This window comes from Phacochoerus africanus, chromosome 2, assembly GCF_016906955.1.
Source record: "Phacochoerus africanus isolate WHEZ1 chromosome 2, ROS_Pafr_v1, whole genome shotgun sequence".
Lineage (NCBI taxonomy): Eukaryota > Metazoa > Chordata > Mammalia > Artiodactyla > Suidae > Phacochoerus > Phacochoerus africanus.
Window position 1 is genome coordinate 77,930,173 of NC_062545.1, and position 24,902 is coordinate 77,955,074.

The window sequence follows — 24,902 nt, forward strand, 5'->3', positions numbered from 1 at the left end:
TAAGGCGAGAAATTCCAGGTGCCGATCATGTAAAGTAAATAAAGATTATAAAGCACCTGCCAGTCATTTTGTGGGTACCAAGGGTATACCTATGGGTCTCTTCAGCCTCGATTCTCTTGTGACTAAATCTAATTGGAAAAATCCATATAAACATACCTCCAGCTAAATTTGAGGCTTATATTAACAACAAATGTTTTTTAGTTATAAATATATCCCATATACATTTAAAAAATTAACTGGGCTTCCTATTACCACGATTTTTTTTTTTAACTAAATCTGTGGCAACACATGGTTGCAATATAGGTTTTACAAGGCCTTTGGTGGTGCACAAGGGGCCTGAGGACCTTTACTGGAAGGCTTCTCGAGTCACTAACTTGAATGGTTCACCAGAGAAGTGAACCGTGCGCAGGCTTCTCCTGGCAGAATCGCATCAGCAAAGGCAAAAGTCTGGGGGAACACACAGCACAGCAGTTCTGTGCTGAGCTGCGAGTGCAGGGGGGAGGAGGGGAGGGGCGGCCCAAAGGAAGGTTGACGCACAAGAGGGCCTTCCACTGTGCTAGCCAGGAGCTGGGTTTTACCCCGAGTGCAAGGAGGAGTTAGAAAAGGTTTTGAGTAGGAGAGCGACATGGTCAAATTTGTGTTTAAGGAAGATAAATCTGCAGCAGTGTCGAGGATGGGTTGCAGGGTTAAGAAACCCAGAGGTGGAAATGTGGAGGATGCTGCCCAAGGTCAGCGAGCTCCTAAGTAGCAGAACTTGGATGTGCGCTGGGGTCCACTGGCTCCAAGTCCAGCAAGCCTGTCACCCTGCCAAAGGGCCTGCTGGTCTATTGGCTGATAGCTCACACACAGAGTCATTGTCAGGCTCAGGAACGACACCACATTATGCATGTTCTCCCTTCCCTGAAAGATGAGCTCCACTTGGAAATGTGGGAAGTTCCTTGTCCTCCTCTTCTCTCCCTTCCTACTGGTCAGGGGCCTGCATCTGATTAACCCAGCGCCCTTTCCCACACAGTGCTCACCCCGCAAACCAGTCTAACAGGGCCAAGTGACAAAGTGCATTAGATCCTCCGAGGTATTTGGCCTGTTTTCCTTGGGCCACAGCCTGGCTTTCGGATGCCCTGGGAATGAGGGCACCTGCTTCTTTTCAAAGAGATTTTGCCGCGAGGCCCACACAGATGGCAGGGCCAGAGTTTTGCGGTGGTCTGGAGCTGCTCCTACTTGGACCTGGTATACTTAAAAGCTGGACGGAAGGCCAAGCAGAGCCTGGCAACCCTTCTGGATACCTCGGAGGTGGAGGGATTGGCAGCACCTTGGCCACAAGGCACCAGCCCCTCAGAGGGTGCTCAGGTACACCAGCCAGGAGCCTGGGGGTAGTGGGGGAGGATGAGTGAGGAAATCTGCTCTCCCCAGGCTTATATCATGAGATCGATGTCAGGATCTTTTTTGTTTGTTTTGGCTGCACCCATGGCATGCAGAAGTTTCCGGGGGCCAGGGATGGAACCAGAGCCACGAGTGACAACGCTGGCTCCTTAACCTGCTGAGCCACTGGGGAAACTCCTCATGTCAGGAGTTTGAGGCTAGAGCTTTGTTTAAAAAAGTGGGCGGTGGGGGGGAGACGTTAACAGAAAATACACACATGGTGAGAAGAGCAACAGTAAGAGTTAGAAAAAGGACACAAATGATGCAGGGAGTAAATTATGCAAGATTATAGTCATGCGTAGCTATGGTAGTTTTAGGCTGATTTTATTTATTGATTTTTTGTCTTTTTAGGGCTGCACCCGCGGCACATGGAGGTTCCCAGGCTAGGGGTTGAATCAGAGCTGCAGCTGCCGGCCTATGCCACAGCCACCCAAGGTCTGAGCTGCATCTGGGACCTACACCACAGCTCACGGCAATGCTGGATCCTTGACCCATGGAGCTAGGCCAGGGATCGAACCATGTCCTCAGCAATACCAGCCAGGTTTGTTATTGCTGAGTCAGGATGGGAACTACTTCAGGTTGATTTTTAAAAGGAGTCCTTTTAAAAAGGTTTGTGTGGAACACCTGCCTTCTGAATGCCCTTTAGCACTACCGGGCCTGTGGTGGCAACCTGGCTGGAAGAATCGCTGATTGGAGATCTAGTTGCAGGCCCTGGTGGAGCAGAGCAGACAGAGCCAGAGGAGATGGAATTGAGGTTCCCGGCATTGGTTTTGGTTCTTGAGGCCTATGAACTTTCAAGATGGATGGTGATTTTGTGAGACGGGATTTACAGAGAGGATGAATAAGCCACAGATCGGGGGGGGGGGTAGGAAATATTCGCTTCTTCATTTTCTTCAAATTAAAATTAAAATTTTAATTAGATCATTTAATTAACATTAATTAAGTTAAAATTTAACTTAAACCTGGCTCCAAACTATTCTCCCCCATCTCCATCTGGAGTCAAATTTGTTATTCTAAGCTGTCATTGGCAGGTTCCTCCCAGTATCACCCCTACCATCCTCAGAGGTTGGACAACAATCCCAGAGGAAAAAAGGCCAAGCCTCTGGTCTTCACTTTGTTTCTTTTTTGCTTTTTACAGCTGCACCTGCGGCAGATGGAAGTTCCCAGGCTAGGGGTCGAATTGGAGCTACCGCTGCCGGTCTACACCACAGCTACAGCAATACCAGATCCTTAACCCACTGAGCGAGGCCAGGGATCAAAGCTGCGTCTTCATGGATCCTAGTCAGGTTCATTCACCACTGAGCCAGGATGGGAATTCACTGGTCTTCATTTTCTGAGCCTCCTGCCCACTCCCAATGGTCCACATCTGCACGAGCACGGAAGGCTCTACACACACAGAGGTCCCTGGGGAACCGGCTCAGAGATAACCTGGATGTCCCGTTCCCACCCCACCTTCTTCACTAGCTTCCTCCTCCCCTTGGCTGCCTCAAACTCACCCGCCCCCGCCCCCCCTAACTTTCCCAGCCTCACCTCTTCAGATCCAATTTCCCTAAAAGGCAAGAGAAAGCATTTGCAGAAGGATCCTTCAGCTGGAGGATGGATGGAGGGAAATACAAAAGGCCTCACTCACTTTCTGAAAGTGGAGAGGGGAGCAGGAGGAAAAGAAAACGCAGAGGACACACTGCATTTTTTTTTTTTTTGGCTTTCTAGGGCTGCACCCATGGCATATGGAGGTTCCCAGGCTAGGGGTCTAATTGGAGCTGTAGATGCTGGCCTACACCACAGCCACAGCAATGCCAGATCCTTAACCCACTGAGCAAGGCCAGGGATTGAACCCGAAACCTCATGGTTCTTAGTCAGATTCATCTCTGCTACGCCACAACAACTCTGACACACTGCAAATTAATATCTCAATAAATCACCCTGCTGCAGATTCACTCTGGAATTCTCAGGCCCTGCGGAGAGGCAGCAGAGCAGGGAGATTAAATACTTGGAATCTTGGCTCTTCCTCTTGCTGCCCATGTGGCCTTGCCTCAGTTTCCTCAAACCAAGAAGGTAATAACCCACACCTTCCCGGCAGTGATGCTGGAGGAGCAGTTGAGTCCATCTCTGTAGAGCTCAGGGCATAGTGTAGTGGAGCTTTGAGAGCCTCAATATTCGATAATTGTCAGCTGCTGTTATCATTTAAGCTCCGGTTTCAATGTCCATCTCTTCTCCGTCTGACAATAGCTCCCTCTCCACAACCAGTGAGAGAGGAAAAGGCAGCTGAGGGGATGAGGAAAGGGAGACTCAGGCTGTGCCTAGTGCAGGGATGGAGGTGTAGCTGCTGATCTCTGCCTGCCCAGGTGGCCCAGCGTCCCAGGGAAAGGGACCGTTCTGCTGGAATGAGTTCAGGAACCTTATGGAAATGGCCGTGGGACATGCTCTTTGCAGGTGGAGCTTGTCACTCACCATCCGAGTGCATATTTTGCCAGTGGAGAGAGCCCTAGTCCGGAAGTTATCCCAGACCCTTCAGCTGGCTTCCACTCTCTGTGTCACCTCCTCAAGGACGCCACATTCCTCATCTAAATTAGCTCCTATCTGTCCTTCTCTCTTGCAGTTTCTTGTACTTTATTGTTAACCTTCAGCTTTTATTCAGTTTTTAATTATGGATACTTTGCATGTTTATGTGTTTAGCGTGCTCTCTCCAGGTAGGTTCTATAGCTCCAGAGGGCATGGATTAGGTGCGTTGTGTGGACCAAGTACAATCACTTAACCTCAACTTTTTAATCTGTTAAATGAGGATGGTAATACTGCTTTTGCCCACCTCACTGAGCTGTGAAATTAAAAAAGATGATACATGTGAACTTCCTTATAAATCACTAAACATGATGCAAATATTAGTTAGGCTCAGTGACATGTCTATTTGAGTGTACATCACGAGCTGAACACTTGTGAAATGAACTCCAAAGTGGATCAGCATTTTGTTAAATGAGATAATGGAGGAAAGTGCTTAGGGCAGGGTGCACACCATGATGGCTCCTGTCTAAAGTAGAAGGTGGCAGCCCCAACCTCTAGAGATAGCATATCCACTTAGTCCATGCACAGAAGGCTTGGAAGAATGAAATAAGAGTGCGTCCATGGCTGGAGATGTCTAAACACATGCCAGAGCAAGTAATCCAGGGCCCATCTATTCTGTGCACTGGCAGAGGATTTGCAAGTTCATTCTCAACTAAGACATTCCTTTCCTATCGACAGGCAAGGATGGTCAGTACGGCACCCTCCCCTACCCTGTGGGAGGGAAGCCATTTCCAGAAAAATGGCTGCATTTCACAGAGAGCCCATGGAGGAAGATGACTCTCTTTAAGTTCAAACATTGAACAGATCGGTGCAGTATCACATTTGCAAGAGGAAGGATATAACTGATGAATATGCTGATGATCCTGGGCTTAGATTCATCTGTGTTTGATGGACCAGCGAGGAAATGAGAAAAGATCCCTTCTCATGGTCTGTGTGGTACATTGCTTCTCTGAGGCTAGGAACCTGAAGGACAGATGGTGTTAAACCAGAGAGATAAAAATAATAGATCAAATTGGACCACTGCAGATCCATCTTCCTTCACTAGGCTGTTCTCAGGTGTATTGAGTCCAAGCTCATAGTGCTCCCCCACGCAACAGCCGAATAAATCGAGATGAGTTGTTGAGGCAAAGAACAGCGACTTTATTTGGAAGGCCAGCAGACCAAGAAGATGGTGGACTAGTGTCCTAGAGAACCATCTTCCTGGAGTTAGAATTCAGACTTCTTTTATACTAAAAGGGAAGGGGATAAAGTCCTGGTTCCAGCCAGGTTCCCAAAGGATGTGTTGGTTTTTCTTCCTGCAGCCATTCACAGGTGGGCCTGGTCAGGATTTTTCTTGTGAGCTAAATAAAGGTATTTTAGCTTAATGCTTTTTCCCTGGGAAGCAGGGTTCCCAGAGATGGGCCATCATGTCTAATTTAAGCTTATAGGCAACATCCCTTTAGTGATGAACTTGCAGTAGAACACGAAGGTTCTTCTCTATTGCACAGTCTTTGTCCTGTTTCTCAGGGAGGAAGCATGAGGAGTTGACACCATATTCCTTATTGCTTGGTGTGTACAGAATTATGGCATAACTGACTACTTAGTAAACTGTGCAGAGTCTGTTTGCATGTTTTATGGCATCCCTGGCTCTCTCAGGACCCTAGATTCCCTGTGGTTGGCAGGGAGCCCAATTTTTCCCCAGGTTTTGGGCCTGGGCCTGAGTGAGCTTCACTCACCATTTTAATGCACGGAAACAAAGGTGAACAGTGAACCCAAGAGAGGTAAACAGGTACAGAGAGGATAGGCAGCAGGTGAAAGGGAATACAAATCGGCCCTGGAATGGGGTCAGGAAGGTGGACCGGACATGGGATCCACAAGAAGACAAAGCCCCATCACAGATGCACATCAAGCTACATGGAGAAAGACAAAGGTCGAGAAGGCGAGAAAAGCAAATGTCACACACAACCAGACACAGGAGGTGATGGGCTGGTGACCGCACAGGCCAGGGAGGTGAGAATTAGAAGGAGAAGGGGATACAAATGTGTAATAAGTTTCTTAAATATTAATTTGTTAAATGAATGATTGCTAGTAGTGTAATTGTTTTATCTTAACCCCCAGGGGCTTCTCTCTGGTACTGGAGGTGTCCACCTGTGTTCCATCTACATTTTTTCCAAACCTAATCCACCTGGTGTGAGAAGTGTGCTATAATAGAGGTAAGCAAGGGCACTGCGAGTAGGAGCTGGGGGCGTCGGCGACGGCAGGTGGGAACCTGTCACGGATGGGGAGCAAGGACTCTGCAGCTGGTTGTGATGGGTGCCCTTGGCAGAGGCCAGTTTGGTACCCTGTGTCTGAAGGCCTGCGGAAGGCAAGCAGCACGGAGAGGGCTGGGGAGGGCAGACCCGGAGAGACGCTGAGGGTCAGGAGGCTAAGTGTTTCACCGTTTTGCCCAAGGCTGGGCTTTGATCTCTGGGAGCAGGTAGAACGGAAGTCACCACTGACAGGCTCTTCTCAGTCCCGGGAAGAGCGCGCTCCAGACCACGTGAAGGTAAATATGAGAAGAGTCGCCTGAAAGTAAACAGGGTATTAAAAGGGATCCGGGAAAGCGAAAGCAGCGTCTGAGAGCAGAAGCACCAAGCCGGGAGCTGGGCGGTGGAGACAGAGGAGAGCTTTGTGCGACGGCCTCCAGTCCTGGCTGCCATGCGGGGGCCACTCCTCTCCTTGCTTCTCCTGGCTGCTCTGTCGCAGGTAAGTCCCGGATCTCCCCCCCACCCCCAAACCCCAGGGCACTCTTGCAGCCCTTATTTCTTGAGGTCAGAAATAAAAAAGACGAGAAGATGCGGAAGAGGAGGGAAACATGCCTTGGGGAAATGCTTGCTGACGGATACGGAGCCATTTTTTTTTCCCTCCAAAATGAGCCCTGTTTTAGTTCGTTAGCTTCAGGGGAGAGTGGAAAACATTTCTCCCTTTCAGGTAAGGGCACGAAGTCCTGCTTCGGAGATGTTTGAGCAGCTCCCAGATTTTCATAAGGTGTGTTATTCACACTTGGGGAGCAGCAGCCCTGCGGGCGGGGTGGCGGTGCCCGCGGCGGACGCCGGGGCAGGCTCGGCTTTCCACTGAGCCTCTGGAAAAAATGATCCTGACCACTTTCTTCAACTGAACCTGGCCTTGTTTGAAAGGCGCACTTCAGAACAAACATTTGTATTTTTAAAATGCTCTACTTGTCTTTTCTCCCTTTTGGTGAAAGAGAATCCGTTCATGGTGACTTATTTCAAGCAACAGACCAAAGGGAAGTTTGATGTCATGTGAGCAGTTCATTGCCTTGGTATTTTTTGACAGAAAGGTTAAAACAGGGTGACTTATTTATGGATTTATGTAAGTGGTGGAGGCTATTGCTAGCCCACAGGACAGAGCTTTTGAAACCTGGTGATTTAGAAAGCAGGGACATGTCTGTCAATTAACATTTGATTGGGGCTGTCAGTAGTGGATGTATCTTAGAAAACCAGGGATTGAAAATTATTATATAGGGAGAAATTTAAGGTTTTAAAAGGGCCACATGAGAATGTCAGTGGTTCTGTTATGTGGAGGGGCATTCTGCCCAGTTGAGGTGAGATGGGACTGCCTACCTCCTGTTCCATCAGCTGGAGAAAAGGTCAGTCACTCATGGGGATTGAAAGCTATAATGGACCCCTAAGCAGCAAATATTCCAACACACAGAGGTGTGCCCAAAATATAAAACAAAAAGGAACACAATGTGGGTTATAGAGGAGTTCCCATTGTGGCACAGCAGAAACAAATCTGACTAGTGTCTATGAGGAAAAAGGTTCGATCCCTGGCCTTGCTTAGTGGGTTGGGGGATCCAGCATTGCCATGAGCTGTGCTATAGGTTGAGTTGTGGCTTGGGTCCTGCACTGCTGTGGCTGTGCTGTAGGCTGGCAGCTATAGCTCCTATTAGACCACTAGCCTGGGAATTTCCATATGCCTCAGGTGCAGCCCTAAAAAGCAAAAAAAAAGGGGGGGGGGTTATAGATAGAGCAATAAAAAATATTGCTTTGCCATTGTGAGTTTCTGAAGCATCTGATAATATCTACCATTTATTGAACATTACTATGTGCCAAGCACTACAATAGGCACTTTAGTCATTATCTTAATCCGCAAAATAACCTTGCAAAATGGATATTATTAACCCTCCTCATAGAGGAGGCTGAGGGTCAAAGATCAAATAAAAGAAAGGAAGTTATCTAAGATCCCAAAACTAGACGAAAGCTTGGCTCTGTGATAAAAACCCTTGTTCTTTCTGTTGTATCATTCTGATGATTTTTTTGTTATCTTGAGATTTTGATTTTAAAAAGAACCAAGACGTCCAAAGACAAGAGAAAATTATATATAATTCTTTGTATTTCCCCACATACTTGCCATTTGCAGAACCCTTCAATTCTTCTTGTATTTCTAAATACTATCTACTGTAATTTTCCCTTAAGACTGAAGAGCTTCCTTTAGTATTTCTTGTGAGGCAAGTATGCTGGCAACAATTTCTCCCAGTTTTTGTTTATATGGAAATGTCTTTAATTGCACCTTCATTTTTGAAAGATAGTTTCATTGGAAATAGAATCCCAGGTTGACAGTTTTGTTTTTTTCTTTCTTTATGGTGTCTGGGTGTCTTGTTCTCCTTATCTTTGTTTTTTAAAGATTTAATTTTTAGTGTAGTTTTAAGTTTCCAGCAAATATGACAGGAAGGTATAGAGGTTTCCTGTATACCACCTGCCCCAACACATGCATGCGCCCTCCCCCTGCCCCATTATCACCATCCCCACCTAGAGTGGAACATTTGTTACAACTGGTGAGCCCACACCAATACATTGTAACCATCCAGAGTCTGTCTTTACCTTAGCATTCACTCTTGGTGCTGCATATTCTGTGAGTTTGGACAAAGTATAATGACACATATCACCATTACAGTATTGTACAGAGTATTTTCACTGCCCTAAAATCCTCTGTGCTCTACCTCTTCATCCTTCCCCTATCCCTGGCAAACACTGATCTTTCTACTTGTTTCCATAGTTTTGTCTTTTCCATAATGTCACATAGTTGGAATCATACAGCGTGTAGACTTTTTAGATGGGCTTCTTTCACTTAGTAATATGCATATCTTTTCAAGACTTGATGGCTCATTTCCTTTGAGCACTGAATAATGTTCCATTGTCTGGGTGTACTGTAGTTTATCTATTCACCTGCTGAAGGACATCTTGGTTTCCTTCTTTTGATGAGAAGTCAGATCTCATTCTCATCTTCTTGTGTCTAATACTCCCCTTTGCTCAGACTGATTGCAAGGTTTTCTCTCTATCCTTGGGCATCTGATACCTTGTGACCTCGGAGATTATGCAGAAATGCTTCAAGAGTGGAAAGATAAACAGATATCTCTGGGGTGGGCAGTTTCAGGAGTGTCATTAGAGGGAACAATATGAGGAGAAGCCAACTAGTGTGTCTGGTCAAGTGCACAGCATAGGAGGGGAGCGCATGGAGCATTTTGTTTAGAGAGAAAGGCAGGAACCAGCACCCACAAACCATGCTCGGAAGTTTGGACTGCATGCTGTTGACAGTAGGGAACTACTGATGATGGGCTTTAAGGAGATGAGAAGGATCAGTTATGTTTTCTAAGAGATCCTTCCAGCTGTGACATGGTGGTTTTGCTGAAGTCATACTTGAAGGAGGGAGACCAGTTAGCAACTTACTGTAACAGTACTTGGTAGCGGTGAAAATTGGGGAAGAGTGACTAGTTTTAGGGATATGAGGATGATAAGTGGGCTTAGTTACTAAATGACTCTGGGAAGTGATGGGGAGGAAGATGACCTGGATGACCCCTGGCTTCCTAACTCCCAAGTCTGGAGAAGCTGTCTGGGTGGGTGGGTCAATGATGAGTTTGGGATGTGAATTTTTCCTATAGAACATTCTAATGGAGATGTCTAGTAGGCACTTAGCTATATGGGTCTGAGCTCAGTAGAGAAGTCCTGGATGGAAATTTAGTTTTGAAGCTGCAAAGGGGTAGATAAAACAGCAAGAGACAGTGTGCAGAGTGAGGACAACAATATGTGAAGGTCATGAAACACCAATGAGCCTAAATCTAAGTCAAATTCAGGTAATAGGAGCTGGCAAAGGATTTTGAGAAAGTATGTCTAGAGGTAGGGGTAGAACTGGGGTCGGGAGGAGCAGTAAGGGGGTTGGTATCATGGAATCCTAGGGAGAGCAGAGAATTGAGAGTCCAAAGGCTTAGAGAAGTGGAGCAAGGGAAGAACAGAGAGTTTATGAACTTTATCCCAGCTGAGAGGCCACTTAACGCAGCAAGGGGCCCCTGGTAACCAGGGATGAACCTGGCCAAGAAGAAGTAGGCACTATTTCTAGCCTTGCTATTTCTATACCTTTCTACATTTTGAATTTCCTCTCCTCTTCCTCCAAAAGCCCGGCACTACTATATCCTCAAAGTCTATTCTCATATTTCACATGCAACTCAAAGAGTAGCTGAATGTGCCACTCTGGAATATGTGTTTTACCAGTGGTTTTTCTTTTTTTAAAAAAGGTTGAACTAGGGAATTCTCAAACAGATACTTTTAAATGTAGGGTTTTGGGGTTGGGAAGAAATTTAGATCTCTGGATCAGACCAACTGCTTTCAGTTGCATCAAATAAAAATTAAGTACAGAAATGACTTGCCAAGTACTGCTAAGTGCCAGTAGTACACCAGCAAGTGAACCTCCAGGCCCTAAGGCTGGGTAGCTTTATGGTGAGTGGAGAAGACAGACACTTAACAGATAATTTCAATACACAGACAGGTAATAGGGAGTGTGGAGAAGTTCATAGAAAGTCTTTGGAAAAGGTGGCAACTCATTGAAGGAGTAAAGGCAGGTGCAGATTACAGGCAGAAGGAACAGCATCAGATACACAGGGAACCACATGCACTTGCACTTGCCAGAGGGGAGGGTGAGGAATGTAGGAATGCAAGAGAGAGGAAGGCCCTGAAGGCTGTGCTCAGGAGTATTGGTGACCTCCAGGGTGAGGGATGGAGATGGAGCAGGTGAAGGTGAGCTCAGCTTCCTGGCCTGCAGAACTCAGTGGATGATGCCACCATTTGCTACAATGGGGACAAGCTGAGGAGCATTTTCTTGGGGGGCAGGGAGGTGAGCTGACATCAAAGCGAGATATGCCAAGAAATTAATGGGTTAGTTTTGAGCTCAGGGAGGTGCAGCCTGGAGAAGAGAAACAGATGCAGAGATTTAGAGACCTGTTGAATATCAAAGCTGGTCTGTGGCAAGACCTGGCCTAGGGACGGGAGTGGGGTAAGGATTGAGAGTTGCTTGCCTGGTTTACATCCATCTACTGCTTACTTGATACGTGACCTTGGGTAAGTTAAGCAATCTGAGCCTATTTATAAAATGGGGCATGTCATTTCCTGTTGCTTCTGAAACAAACTGCTACAGTCATAGTGGCTTAAAACAGCATAAATTTATTATGTACAGTCCTGGACATCTGTAGTCTGAAAACTGGTCTTGAGCTAAAATCAAGGCAGGGCTGTGTCCCTTCCATGGCACCTAGGGGGAGACTCTGCCCTGTGGCTTCTCCAGCTTTTATAAGCTGCCTGCATCTTGGCTTGTGGCCCCCTTCAGCAGCGGCATCACACCTTCTCTGACTCACCTGCCTCTTTTGCCCTTTTGAGGTAGAATACGTTGGAGGGGAGAACTGGGAGTTTGTTGTTGGGCATGTGAAGTTTGTTATACCTGTCAAGTATCTAAGTGGAGATCTGTGAAGCAGGCAATCTGGGTCTGCATTCAGAAGAAGAACCTGGGTGGAGATAAGAGATGCAATGAGGGAAGTTACTTCAGAGGTTACCCACAGGAGGCTCCAGTGGTTAGAGTTGAAAATGAGAAGAAACCAGCCAGAGACTGAGAAAGAGCCATTCATGAGAAAAGAGGAGCATGAGAGGCATATGCTGGAAGCTGAGTACAGACATGAGTGATCACATCAAATACTGATATTATTATTAAAACTCACTGCACTGTGCTTGGGGGAAATGTAATTTGGAGGAAATGTATTTCTAGAAAACCTCTGAAATTAGAGGAACCATTTCTCACATCACTTTTATTACCAAATGAAGTTCTGCTGCAGGGCCCAGGGCACCGGGCTGTTAGACACGGCACCTGAAGGCAGGCCTGCAGAGGTGGCTGAAGTGCACCGTCGCAAACAGTTTTGTCACTGGCCCTGTCAGTGCCCTCGTCGGAAGCCCAGCTGCCCTCCTGGAGTGAGCCTGGTGAGGGACGGCTGTGGATGCTGTAAAATCTGCGCCAAGCAGCCGGGGGACACCTGCAACGAAGCTGACCTCTGTGACCCCCACAAAGGGCTGTACTGTGACTACTCCGCAGACGGGCCCTGGTACGAGACTGGAGTGTGTGCATGTAAGTGCCTTCTGGATTGCCTGGAAAATGTCGAGTCGAGACAGGATTTTTTTCCTGCAGTTGCTAATTTGGAATAATCAGCCTAGTTTAACTAAACATGAGGTGGGTTTAGTTTTCCTGTCCCAGTTGAGACCAGCCTTGTCACAATGGACATCCTGTGAAATTAGCAGATGTTTACACATGTTCAGAAACCTGTTGTTTTTATTGCATTGAAATGATCTTGCAGACTCGGACACCCCTTTCTCCCAAACAGTGCAAGGCAAGTTAATTTCACTTATTTAACAAACACTCTGGGAGCATCCACTACTGAGCTAGACACTGTGACCAGCAACTGGGACACATGGAAAAAAGGTACAGGCCCTGCCTTCACAAAGTCTGTTGTGTCAGCTCTTTCCACAAGTGACTTTGCCTGCAGTGTGATGAGTACTGTAATGAGGATGTGGGTAGGGATGTTCTATGACCGGGGTCACAAACTATGGTGCAGGGACCAAAACTGGTGCCCATTCGGTGCTGTACCCAGGGTGATTTTTAAATTAACTTTACCCTAGAACAGAGAACAAGGTCCTTAATTCTGAAGGTGAACACGCGCGGCTGATAACCTATGATATAACGAAAATGTCTCATTTTCACTTTTCACAGATGTTCTGTGAAGGAGGTTCCAGACAGGGCCTAAGAAACGGAGACCTGTATTTCATAAAGGAGAGAGTGATGTCCTCTCTAGTTTGTGACTGGAGGTCTAGACTATCAGTTATGGCCTCCTTGGTGACTTGGCTCTTTTCTCTTCTCAGACCTTGTAGCTGTGGGATGTGAGTTCAATAGGGTACATTATCAGAACGGCCAAGTGTTTCAGCCCAATCCCCTGTTTAGCTGCCTCTGTGTGAGTGGGGCCATCGGCTGCACACCTCTGTTCATACCAAAGCGGGCTGACAATCACTGCTCTGGGGCTAAAGGTGGAAAGAAGACCCATCAATCAAAATGTGGCCGGGGACCGTCACAACAGCAGCTCTCAACAAGCTACAGAACCATGCCAGGTACTTAGAATGAGGACTATGTCTCATGTATGACTTTGCCTGGTTCTTGTTCATGTTCCTTTTCTGTACTACAGGTCCTCAGTAACTACTGATGGGTGGTCACTGAGATTTAGTCGGACTGTGCTTTGTACTCAGTCTCTGCCCCAAGCAGGTATCCTCTCAGTATCTGAAAAGGGAACTTTATGTTGTAGATTTTTTTGCAGTAAAATAGTACAGTTTTTGAAATCTCTACTAGGTCAGGAAAACGCTTCTAAAATCTTACTACCTCTGCTTATTTCCATTTAACCTCTTCTCAGGAAAACTGCCAAATCTTTTTCATATGTACCCTGGCCTGGAGAAACTTCGTTTGTATTGTTATGTTATGGGCAAGAAGTATGAACCATCTAGTTCTAAACACTTCCAAAATAAGCTTTTCTAGAGGATAAAAACAGAAATGGAAGGCTACTGATTGAAAACATTTCAGTTTGTTTTGAACTTGTATCCGTTTTGTTTTTAGAAATATTTACAAAATTACCCTTTCATTCACTCTGAAAATGAAGCTTAACAATTACACATTTACAGTAACAATTAACAGTAAGTAGGTTGCCCAGGTATGTGTGTGGGCAGAAGCCTGTGATGGGATTCTGGGTTACTTGAGCACCTGTCCATTTACAGCTGGTGTCAGTATATTCCTACACCTTGAGGTTTGGTCTGCTCTAAGTTAGCATTTTATTCGGGGGACAGGAGTTTCAAAAACACCAGCAAACGAAGCACAGGTGAAGAAAGACTGAAAAGGGCCTATGTTGCTCCCTGGCTATCATTCACATCTGTGTTTGAATCCAGAAATCAAGAATGCTTTTTTCTTGGAATTTAGAGCTTAGTAAATGAATGCCGTGGGAATATGGAGTATTTTAATATATGTTAAAAACTCCTAAGTTCACTTATTATATGGATAGTTAATTAAAAACAACTACAATCAGAGAAATGAGTTTTAGATACTTAAAAGACCCTTAAAGGAACATCCTCTGGGACTCCAATTATAACTGGAAAAAAAATTCAACAGGTTGTGGTGAATTGGCATTTACTACTCTACATATTCAGCTAACAACATGATACCAATGCTCTGAAACTTTTGAAATTTTGAGCCAAATTATTTTTTTCAAAATGTGTAACAGTTGTTTTTCTGGATTGGATCTGAATGACTCAATGTGCATTCTTAGAACTCGCATGTTAAACTCCCTGGTGAGAGTAGCAGTTGTCCTCTTGTAAATGACGGCCTTTGAGTCAAGGTCAAGCTGGTCTCATTTGTGAAGTTAAGAGCTGTTTCAATGGATTCACCTGGAACCTAGTTGGAGAAGGCGTCAGATGGTCATTCCTAGTGGTTAGGGCTTCACTACAGAAATGAAAATCTCCCAAGTGCTCTCTGGTGATTAAGATAGAGGCCTAGACATGTTTCAAAGGAAGCACAGGTTCAGTTTAATATCTCTCCTCCACTTAACTCTGAAAATGGTGTTTATGGGCCAGGAGTTTGGCTTTTAAAATTAAGCACAATGACACACACTTTAAGATATATATGAGACAGTAATTTATATGCTTAATTCCAGATGGTCTGTGGCTGGAATCTGCTTTTTGCTTGATCGTCAGGAAGCATGCATGATGTAATGCCCCCATGCTTTTCTCACTGCTCACCAAACACTAAATTTTCACTTTAGAAATCTCTTCTAGTTTTCCTGCCTTTCAATGAATGTTTAGCAAATCCCTGAACTGCAGCTCTTGGCTTACCTTTAAGTGGGGCTATTGGTAATACAATGATCTAACCTGCCTTTATTTATTGCAGATGGGCACCAAGCTTTTAATCTGCTTCCTGCGCTGAGGTCTTTAAACTGTTGTCTACCTTCCAGGTATCTCTGTTTCTGCTTCCTCTCCCTCAGTTCTATGTGCGATTGCCAGATCCTCCTGTAAAAATGCCGAAAGCAGTATCAAAGCAGTTTTATTCAAAGACAGCACACATTTCAAAGTGATATTTCCTATCAAAAAGGCATTTGGGGTGGGGGGAGGTCTTTTTAAAACTGACATTTTAAAGTAGTGTAGCCAGAATTTTGCTGTGTTCAACTGCAGATTCAAACCACCACCTTACTCCCAAAGCATCCACTTTAGGATGCATATTAACCCGAAGGAAATGTTTTGAGACAACAATATGTAGTTTGCTTAAAATGAACCAAGTGCCTGATTCATTCCTGAGCAGCACAAGATGGATTTACAAGGAGATGGAAGAATTACGATGCCTTCTTCATAGTCTCATTAACCATCCCCTTCCCCTCCCTCGTTTCTACTGAGCTGTAGGCAGTGGAGGGACCTCCATCTATCCACCCCACTCATCCACCCACAGCTCCATCCATTCATTCCCCACATCTCTGAAGTGATAAGAAATGGCTAGCCAACAGAGAGAATACCATATGCTTGACACCATAGGGAATGTAATAAGCAGAATGAATAAAACAGATTGCATACTTTCCATGACTATGTGATTATTTAGATTAATTCAGTGTAGGGAATTTTCTAAAAGACTAGATTTTTTTTTAAAAGTGGAGAAAAATGTCTCAATGATATCAATTTTCAAATGTAACTTTTGTGTTTCAGATTTTAACACATCACAAAATGTGACATTGTTCTGATTAGTATCTTAAATTTCCTTAATCCTACTAATGTCCTGTTTTTTTTTTCTTTTGTCCTTTTAGGGCCACACCTGCGGCATATGGAGGTTCCCAGGCTAGGGGTCGAATTGGAGCTGTTGCTGCTAGCCATAGACACAGCCATGCCAGCTCCAAGCCGAGTCTGTGACCTATGCCATAGCTCACGGCAACACCGGATCCTTAATCCGCTGAGCGAGGCCAGGGATCGAACCCGGAACCTTTTGGTTCCTAGTCGGATTCGTTTCTGCTGTGCCACAATGGGAACTTCTAATGTCTGTTGGAAAATAGCAAGCAGGAGGCAAGAACCAGAGACAGGGCAGATATCCATCAGAACATAAGTTTAGTACTTGGTGGATGGGCTAAGAAGAAAGAAGCAAATGGGTACATTACTCAGTTTCTCAAAGAGGAAGTGTTTTTATTCCCAAGATGTTGGAAACACTTGATCAAAAGGTGACTTGGGGTGTGGGAAAAATGATGCATTAGACCATAAGCTCATTTCATTCTGAGTTATATTATAAAGTTCAGACCTATTAACTATTAGCTTAAAAATGATTAAAAATTATCTACATGATACATATATTAATAAAAATGTACTCCCCCCGCTTTATTCTAGCGTATAGGACCCTCCCCCTTATTTGGAAAAGAAAGTGTCTTGTGCAAGCAACGAAGTGGACCCCTTGCTCCAGGACATGTGGGATGGGAATATCTAACAGGATAACCAATGAAAATAGCAACTGTCAAATGAGAAATGAGAAGAGACTGTGTTACATTCAGCCTTGTGACAGTAATAGTATCAAAGACAATAAAGGTAAAGTTTAATTAGATTTAACTTCATTAGAATTCAGAATGGAGACTCCTGAAAAGTTTGTGTCTGTGTGGAAGTGTTTGTTAATAAAACCACCTCATTGTAACAAAGTCAAACTATTATGGAGGAAAGCAAATATTAACTGTACTTTGTGAGAAAAATTTTACCAAGCAGAGTGGTAATGTTAAACTACTGATTCTATATACTCTCACAGTTTAATAGTATGGGTCTTGATGAGCTTGATTTGTTTTTGTACCCCACCATGTATGTTGTTTTTAAGAGTAGATCCTTTTAAGATTCTTTTTTTCTATATTATTTTTGTGTACTGGAATCAAAACAAGTGATAAAAGCTTTTGGTGGCTACCTTCTAATAATGAAAAGGACTTTATGAGCATCAGAGAAGTTCTGCTCTTAGTTTCCTATCACCAACTTGGAGAGGGAACCACATGGTTTCCAAAATGCTCTGCTTAGCTAGCACTTGCCAAAGGACCATGATGGAATACTTATTCTATGACTGTTTGGTAAAATCAGAGCTGATCTTGCTTTTGGATTTAGGTAAGATGACTATCTCAAGAGTAATTTTCAGAAATGCTACAAAACCAATTTTCTTGCCAAGTTATTCCCTATCATATTAACCTTGATCTTAAATAGAATAGAGACATTTTCATTTATTGTGGAACTGCGTCAGAGGTAGAGAGCAAAAACCACTGGGTCCTATAATATGATGGACAAAGAATGGGGAGGACTCTCAAGGTCCTCTGGTGAGAGGGGATTTTCAAGGTAGAGAAGCGAGGGCTGGATGTCACTAACTGGCAACTATTAATGCCCTGAAAATATTTATATCTGCATATTTGTGTAATATTCTATAAAGTATCACTTTTTCTGAACTACTGTAATTAAGTTCAAAGAGAGACTTCTTTAATGTCATGTATCTTTTCAGATCCCCAAAGGAAAAACATGCCAACCTACTTTCCAACTCTTCAAAGCTGAAAAATTTATCTTTTCTGGATGTTCAAGCACTCAGAGTTATAAACCCACTTTCTGTGGAATATGCTTGGATAAGAGATGCTGTGTCCCTAATAAGTCTAAAATGATTACCATTCAGTTTGACTGCCCAAATGAAGGGTCATTTAAATGGAAGATGCTGTGGATTACATCTTGTGTATGTCAGAGAAACTGCAGAGATCCAGGAGATACATTTTCTGAGCTCAAGATCCTATGAAACCAAGCACATGGGGGAAAAGTTATGGCTCATCATGCCATTATATCAAACTTTAAAATGGTTTTAAAAGTGTGGCACATCTGCCTTATTAGTTTAAAGCAGTAAGAACGCCTAGCTATTCTCAGATAACTAACTGTATTTAAGGCATTAGAAGCTTTTAAAAAGGTTCTCCTAAAAATATATGTAATATATGAAAACCTTAAAATTGAATTCTTTGAAATGTATAACTGTGTAATACACAGATACTTGTTTCCATCTACATATTCCACTGTATAATGAACAATCAATTTATGAGAACATTTTATTCTAATATGGAATAATTTGGTGAAGGTATAAAAAAGTATATTAAATTTTTAAAACTTTATCTGTACTTTGACAAATAGCTAGGTTCCAATCACATGATAATCATTATAGGGGGAGCAAGATTCTAGTTTAAATCTTAAATAGGAGTAAGATTAAGCTCTAAATTACCCTATCCTAAACATTGTTTAAGATTTCTTTTGGAAGGAGAAAGTGTAACTTTCTTTGGTCACTGTTGACAACTGTAATCTAATTTTTTTATACCAAATACGTGTAAAAAATTGAATTTTGAAAATAATGACCATGAGTAGTATCTTTACTCTGAAAAGGAAAGAAACTTAAAAACAAAACAAAAAAAAATTAAAGCACGTGACAACTTTTTCGGCTTGAAAATAAATTGTTCCTAAAAATTCCGTAAATGATATGCATTTTAAATATAAATTATGATTAAAGATAAATGCTGAAGACTAAAACTGGAGATTTATAGTAAATGAAACACTTTCATTAGACTATTATACTCATTTGCTGCAAAGTTTGAAAGAAACTATCAAGCTCAGTAATAATGTTCTATTCACTTATGAATAGTGACAAGCAAAACTGATAAGTTGCATAGTTTAAAAATATGGGCACTATTACAAAATCAACCAGTTTGATTAAAAAAGCATTATATTTAGATATAACTTAATACATGAGTTAAAATAAGTGTAAATTGTTTCTTTGGAGTGCAAAGAAGTGGTTGCCCACAAAAGAAAGAAAACCTCCTTAAGAGTTGTAATAAAATCTATTCCTAGAGTGCTCTGATGGCACAACAGGTTAAGAATCCAGTGTTGTCACTGCAGCAACTTAGGTTGCTGCTGTGGTGCAGGTTCGATCCTGGCCCTGTAGGCATGGCCAGAAAAACCCCAAACCCCAAAAAGACTATTGTGAAAAGTTAGTGGATATTACACAGAAATATTTATATTCTTTTCTGACTCTTTAAAAGTATATATGGGAGTAGAGTAAAAGTTTAAACAGAATATGAAAACATAAATTATACATATAAAAATATATCTGCATAAGATTTTTACCTAAGACATGATTATCTTTGTATAAATGCATAAATATAAGACTATAAACAAAGTAAAATGTTGAAGAACTCTGTTCTTTCAATTTTAGAAAACAGGACTTTGTGGAAGACAAATGTTTGAAGTTAAGTTACTCAGACTTGGCTAATTTCACACAGAGGTAGCACCAACAAATTGTGATTAAATGGAAACCACTCTTTTAGATAAATATACTTCCCAATATGAAAAACATACATTAGGCTTTCTGAATCACAAAAATTATGAAACAGAGAGGGGATGAAAAATGTGAAATTAAGAAAAGAAAGTTGTATCTTTGGAGTTTCTTTTTTATATAGCTACACTTAGTCTAGGTACATCTTCCGTAGGCATGCATTTTGTGGCATCCAGTTGGTTATATTCCTCTATGAGTGTTGATAAAGATGACATGGCTTCTGTGAAATAGCTTTCCTCCATCCCTTCAATTTGTAGATAGTGATGAAGATGAGCCTATAAATAAAAAAACTGAATAATGACTATTTTCAGGAAACTGAATACAGACAATTATCCTGTAAATATTCTTACTAAAATGATAGTTCAGTGACTTTCAGGGGAGGAGACAAGATGGTGGAGTAGAAAGACTCAAGCTCACCTCCTCTCATGAAAGCACCAAAATCACAACTCCTGAACAATCATCAACAAAAAAGACTGGAACCTACCAAAATATATTCTCCATCCAAAGACAAAGAAGCAGCCACAATGAGATGACAGGAGGGGCACTTTCATGAGGTAATCAAATTCCATACCTGCCGGGTGGGCAACCCATAAACTGGAAAATAATGTTATTGCAGTGGGTTCTGTGGGAGGGTGTTCCATTGGAAGGAGGAGTCTCCAAATGGGGGCATTTGGCTTTGAAGGCCAGCGAGGCTTGAGTGCAGGAGCTCCACAGTCTAGGGGGAAATACAGACTTCACTCTTGGAGGGCACATACAAAGTTTCACGAGCACAGGGACCCAAGGCAAAGCAGTAATCCATAGAAGCCTGGGCCAGACCTACCTGTGTGTCTTAGAAGGTCTCCTGGGGAGACAGGGTTGGTTATTGCTCACCGTGGGGGCAAGGACACTGGTGGCAGAGGCCCTAGGGAATATTCATCAGCATGAGCTCTCCAGGAGGTCACCATTTTGGCACAAGACCTGGCTCACCCAACAGCCTGCAGGTTCTAGTGCTGGGATGCCTCAGGCCAAACAACCAAAAGGGTGGGAACACAGCCCTATCCATCAGCAGAGAGGTTGCCTAAAGTCCTTCTGAGCCCAAAGTCACCTCTAACCATATCCCTTAATACAGCCCTGCCCACCACAGAGACAAAACCCAGCTCTATTCACCAGTGGGCATATATGACAGACCCACAACTAATATCATGCTTGGAGGTGAAAAGCTGAAAGCATTTCCTCTAAGATCAGGAACAAAACAAGGATGTCCACTCTCCCACTTTTATTCAACATTGTTTTGGAAGTCCTAGCCACAGCAATCAGAGAAGAAAAAGAAATGAAAGGAATCCAAACTGGAAAAGAAGTAAAACTGTTACTGTTTGCAGATGACATGATACTATACATAGACAATCCTAAAGGTGCTACCAGAAAACTATCAAAGCTCATCAATGAATCTGGTAAAATTTCAGGGTACAAAATTAATACATAGAAATATCTGATATTTCTATATACTAACAATGAAAAATTAGATAAATTAAGGAAACAATTCCATTTACTGTCACATCAAAAAGAATAAAATACCTAAGGAGGCAAAAGACCCGTACTCTGAAAAACTCTTTAAGACACTGATAAATCAAAGATGACACAAACAGATGGAAAGATATACCATGTTCTTGGATTGGAAAAATCAACATTGTCAAGATGACTATACTACTCAAGGCAATCTACAGATTCAATGTAATGCCTATCAAGTTACCAGTGGCATTTTTCACAGAACTAGAACAATTAATTTTAAAATTTGTATGGAAACACAAAAACCCTGGCTAGCCAAAGCAATCCTGGGAAAGAAAAATGTAATTGGAGGAATCATGCTCCCTGACTTCAGACAAAGCTACAGTAATAAAAACAGTATGGTACTGGCACAAAATCAATGTAACAGACAGAAAACCTAAAAATAAACCCACACACCTATGGTCAGTTAACCTATGACAAAGGAGACAAGAATATACATAAAGAAAAGACAGTCTCTTCAAGAAGTTGTGCTGGGAAAACTGGACAGCTACACATAAAAGAATGAAATTTAAACATTTTCTAATACCACACACAAAAACTCAAAATGTATTAAAGACTGAAATGTAAGGCTGGACATTATAAAGCTCTTAGAGGAAAACATAGGCAGAACACTCTAAGTCACCGCAATATCTTTTTTTGGACCCATTTCCTAGAGTAATGAAAATGAAAGCAAAATAAACAAATGGGACCTATTTAAGCTTCAAAGCTTTTACACAGCAAAGAAACCATAAACAAAATGAAAAGACAACTTACAGAAGAGGAGAATATCTTTGCAAATAAAGTGACTGACAAGGGACTAATCTCCAAAAAAAATCAACAGCTCACACAGCTCAGTATCAAAAACCAAACAACCAAATAAAAAAAATGGCCAGAAGGTCTAAATAAACATTTCTCCAAAGAAGACATACAGAAGGCCCCAAGCACATGAAAGGACGCTCAACATCGCTAATTATTAGAGAAATGCAAATCAAAACTACACGGAGGTATCACCTCACCCCGATGAGAATGGCCATCATCAAAAACTGTACAAACAGGAGTTCCCGTCATGGTGCAGTGGTTAATGAATCCTACTAGGAACCATGAGGTTGCAGGTTTGATCCCTGGCCTTGCTCAGTGGGTTAAGGATCCAGTGTTGCCGTGAGCTGTGGTGTAGGTTGCAGATGCAGCTTGGATCTGGTGTTGCTGTGGCTCTGGCATAGGCCAGCGGCTAGAGCTCCCCAACTGGACCCCTAGCCCGGGAACCTCCATATGCTGTGGGAGCAGCCCTACAAAAGGCAAAAAAAAAAAAAGACCTGTACAAACAATAAATATTGGAGAGTGGGTGGAGAAAATGAACCTCTTACACTGTTGGTGGAAATGTAAATTGTTACAACCACTATGAAGAACAGTATGGAGGCTTCTTAAAAAACTAAAATTAGAACTACTATATGATCCCACGATGTCACTCCTGAGCATATATCCAGAGAAAACTATAATTCAAAAAGATACTAAAATTCCCGCTATGGCTCAACAGAATTGGCAGCATCTCTGGAGTGCTGGGATGCAGGTTCCATGCCCGGCCTGGCACAGTGGGTTAAGAATCCAGCATTGCAGCAGCTGCAGCACAGGTCACAACTGTGACTTGTATATAGTCCCTGGCCCAGGGGAGTTCCTGTTGTGGCTCAGTGGCAATGATCCAGACTAGGATTCATGAGGATGTGGTTAGTTTCCTGGTCTCACATCCAGCGCTACAGTGAGCTATGGTATAGGTCACAGATGGGGCTCAGATCTGGTGTTGCTGTGGCTGTGGTGAAGGCTGGCAGCTATAGTTATAATTCGACCCTTAGCCTCGGAACTATCATATGCCACAAATGTGCCCCCCCCACCAAAAAAAAAAAAAATCCCTGGCCCAGGACTCCATATGCTGTGAGGCAGCCAAAAAAGAAAAAAAAAAAAAAAAGATACATGCACCCAATGCATAGCAGTACTATTTACAACAGACAAGATGTGGAAACAACCTAAAGGTCTACTGACAGAGGACTCGATAAAGATGTGGTACCTATATACAATGGAATATTACTCAGCCATAAAAGAATGAAATAATGCCATTCGCAGCAACATGGATGGATCTAGAGATTATCACAGTAAGTGAAGTAAGTCAGAGAAAGATAAATATATTACTTATATGGAATCTTGAAAAATGTCACAAATGAACTCATTTGCAAAACAGAAACAGACTCATAGACTTCAAAAACAAATTTATGGTTACTAAAGGGGAAAAGTTGAGGGGAAGGATAAATTAGGAGTGGAGATTAACATATATATACCATTATATGCAAAACAGTTAATCAACAAGGACCTCTGTAAGCAAAGGGAACTCTACTCAGTATTCAACAATAACTTTTGTGGGAAAAGAATCTGATAAAGAATGGATATGTGTATTTGTATAACTGATTCACTTTGCTGTATATCTGAAACTAATACCACATAGTAAATCAACTATATTCCAACGTAAAATAAAAATTAAAAAATACAAAATAAAATAGTTTATTCAGCTCTACAAGAGAAATGAGAACCCAAATCCTACTCATGAGATTTCTCGTTTCGAGTGTAAGCCTCTCCTCTTCAGTTATAATCAATACACATATATAGCAGTCAGGATCGCCCCTGATTTGTAATAGAGTATTTCTTGCAAAAACACCTTAAATAGCCAAATGAACACACATGGTTAGGAAGGTGTACGATGATTACCTTTTTCTTGTAGAGCCTCATGAATCGTGCTTTCAATTCTATGAAGGTAGGCTTCACACATGTGTTGTTTGCTAAAGCTAATAAGGAATGGGAATGGCCCACAGGAGGTACTGAACACAGACTGGTCTTCCAGCCTTCTTGATTCCAGGAGACAAACTGTAGAGAAGGTTTTAATCTGAGATACAAAAACTCAAAGGTAAGAATTAAGGTACTAAAATTAAGGTACCACATTAGTTCAACTAGGGCATTACTAATGGTACCATTCTAAGTGCTCAGTTTATGTTAATGTTATCTATTTCTTAGTAATGTTAAATTATCTACTTTTTACTATCAGCAGTATCATGGTACAGTCTGACCATGAACTAAGGGACATTAGATAGGCTGTAATGGTGATCCAGAAAGCTAGAAGCATATTCCTTACATTAGAAATCTAGGGATGAAAAGAAAGGTATTGTAATTTTTTTTCTTTTTTTTTTTTGCCTTTTGTCTTTTTAGGACCGCACCTGCGGTATATGGAGATTCCCAGGCTAGGGGTCTCATCGGAGCTATAGCTGCTGGCCTACATCAGAGCCACAGCAACGCCGGATCCGAGCCGCATCTGCGACCTACACCACAGCTCACGGCAACGCCGGATCCTTAAGTCACTGAATGAGGCCAGGGATCGAACCCACAACTCATGGTTTCTAGTTGGATCCATTTCCGCTGCACCACGACGGGAACTCCCTAATTTTCCTTACTTTGTAATTCAACAGAGCAGTTTTCCTAAAATGCAGACTATCAATAAATAGTAACACAAACCTAGAAACAGTGTAGTGGTAATAATGGTGGTAATAAAGACAGTAAGAATTGCTAAATTTTCTGAACACTTTCAGAAAATACCATCTCATCATTTAATGTATAAAACACAATGAACATAAATAACAACT

General features: G+C 42.6%; 2 protein-coding genes across 6 annotated transcripts in view; one reads left to right on the forward strand and one right to left on the reverse strand.

Moving 5' to 3' along the window:
* Positions 1 to 6,314: 6,314 nt before the first annotated feature.
* CCN6 (cellular communication network factor 6) lies at positions 6,315 to 18,151 on the forward strand. 2 transcript variants are annotated; one of them, XM_047762915.1, is made up of 5 exons: positions 6,315 to 6,702; positions 12,099 to 12,396; positions 13,185 to 13,427; positions 15,244 to 15,307; positions 16,713 to 16,780. In XM_047762915.1, the coding sequence occupies exons 1-5, from the start codon at positions 6,655 to 6,657 to the stop codon at positions 16,717 to 16,719; spliced, it is 660 nt and encodes a 219-aa protein (XP_047618871.1). In that variant the 5' UTR covers positions 6,315 to 6,654; the 3' UTR covers positions 16,720 to 16,780. The 2 variants fall into 2 exon arrangements, with proteins under 2 accessions (XP_047618871.1, XP_047618882.1); XM_047762926.1 differs by lacking the exon at positions 15,244 to 15,307 and adding an exon at positions 17,845 to 18,151 and having other exon boundaries at positions 6,321 to 6,702; positions 16,713 to 16,912.
* A 1,322-nt stretch (positions 18,152 to 19,473) lies between these two features.
* The window catches only part of TUBE1 (tubulin epsilon 1), a 29,297-nt gene continuing 23,868 nt past the window's right edge, over positions 19,474 to 24,902 (reverse strand). Inside the window, exons 11-13 of one of the 4 annotated variants that reach the window (XM_047762898.1) lie at positions 23,977 to 24,151; positions 20,273 to 20,416; positions 19,911 to 19,976 (exon numbers count right to left, since the gene is read on the reverse strand). In XM_047762898.1, the coding sequence (XP_047618854.1) occupies positions 20,309 to 20,416; positions 23,977 to 24,151 (283 nt within the window). In that variant the 3' untranslated portion in view covers positions 19,911 to 19,976; positions 20,273 to 20,308. The other 3 variants (XM_047762888.1, XR_007132545.1, XM_047762890.1) reach the window with 3 other exon arrangements.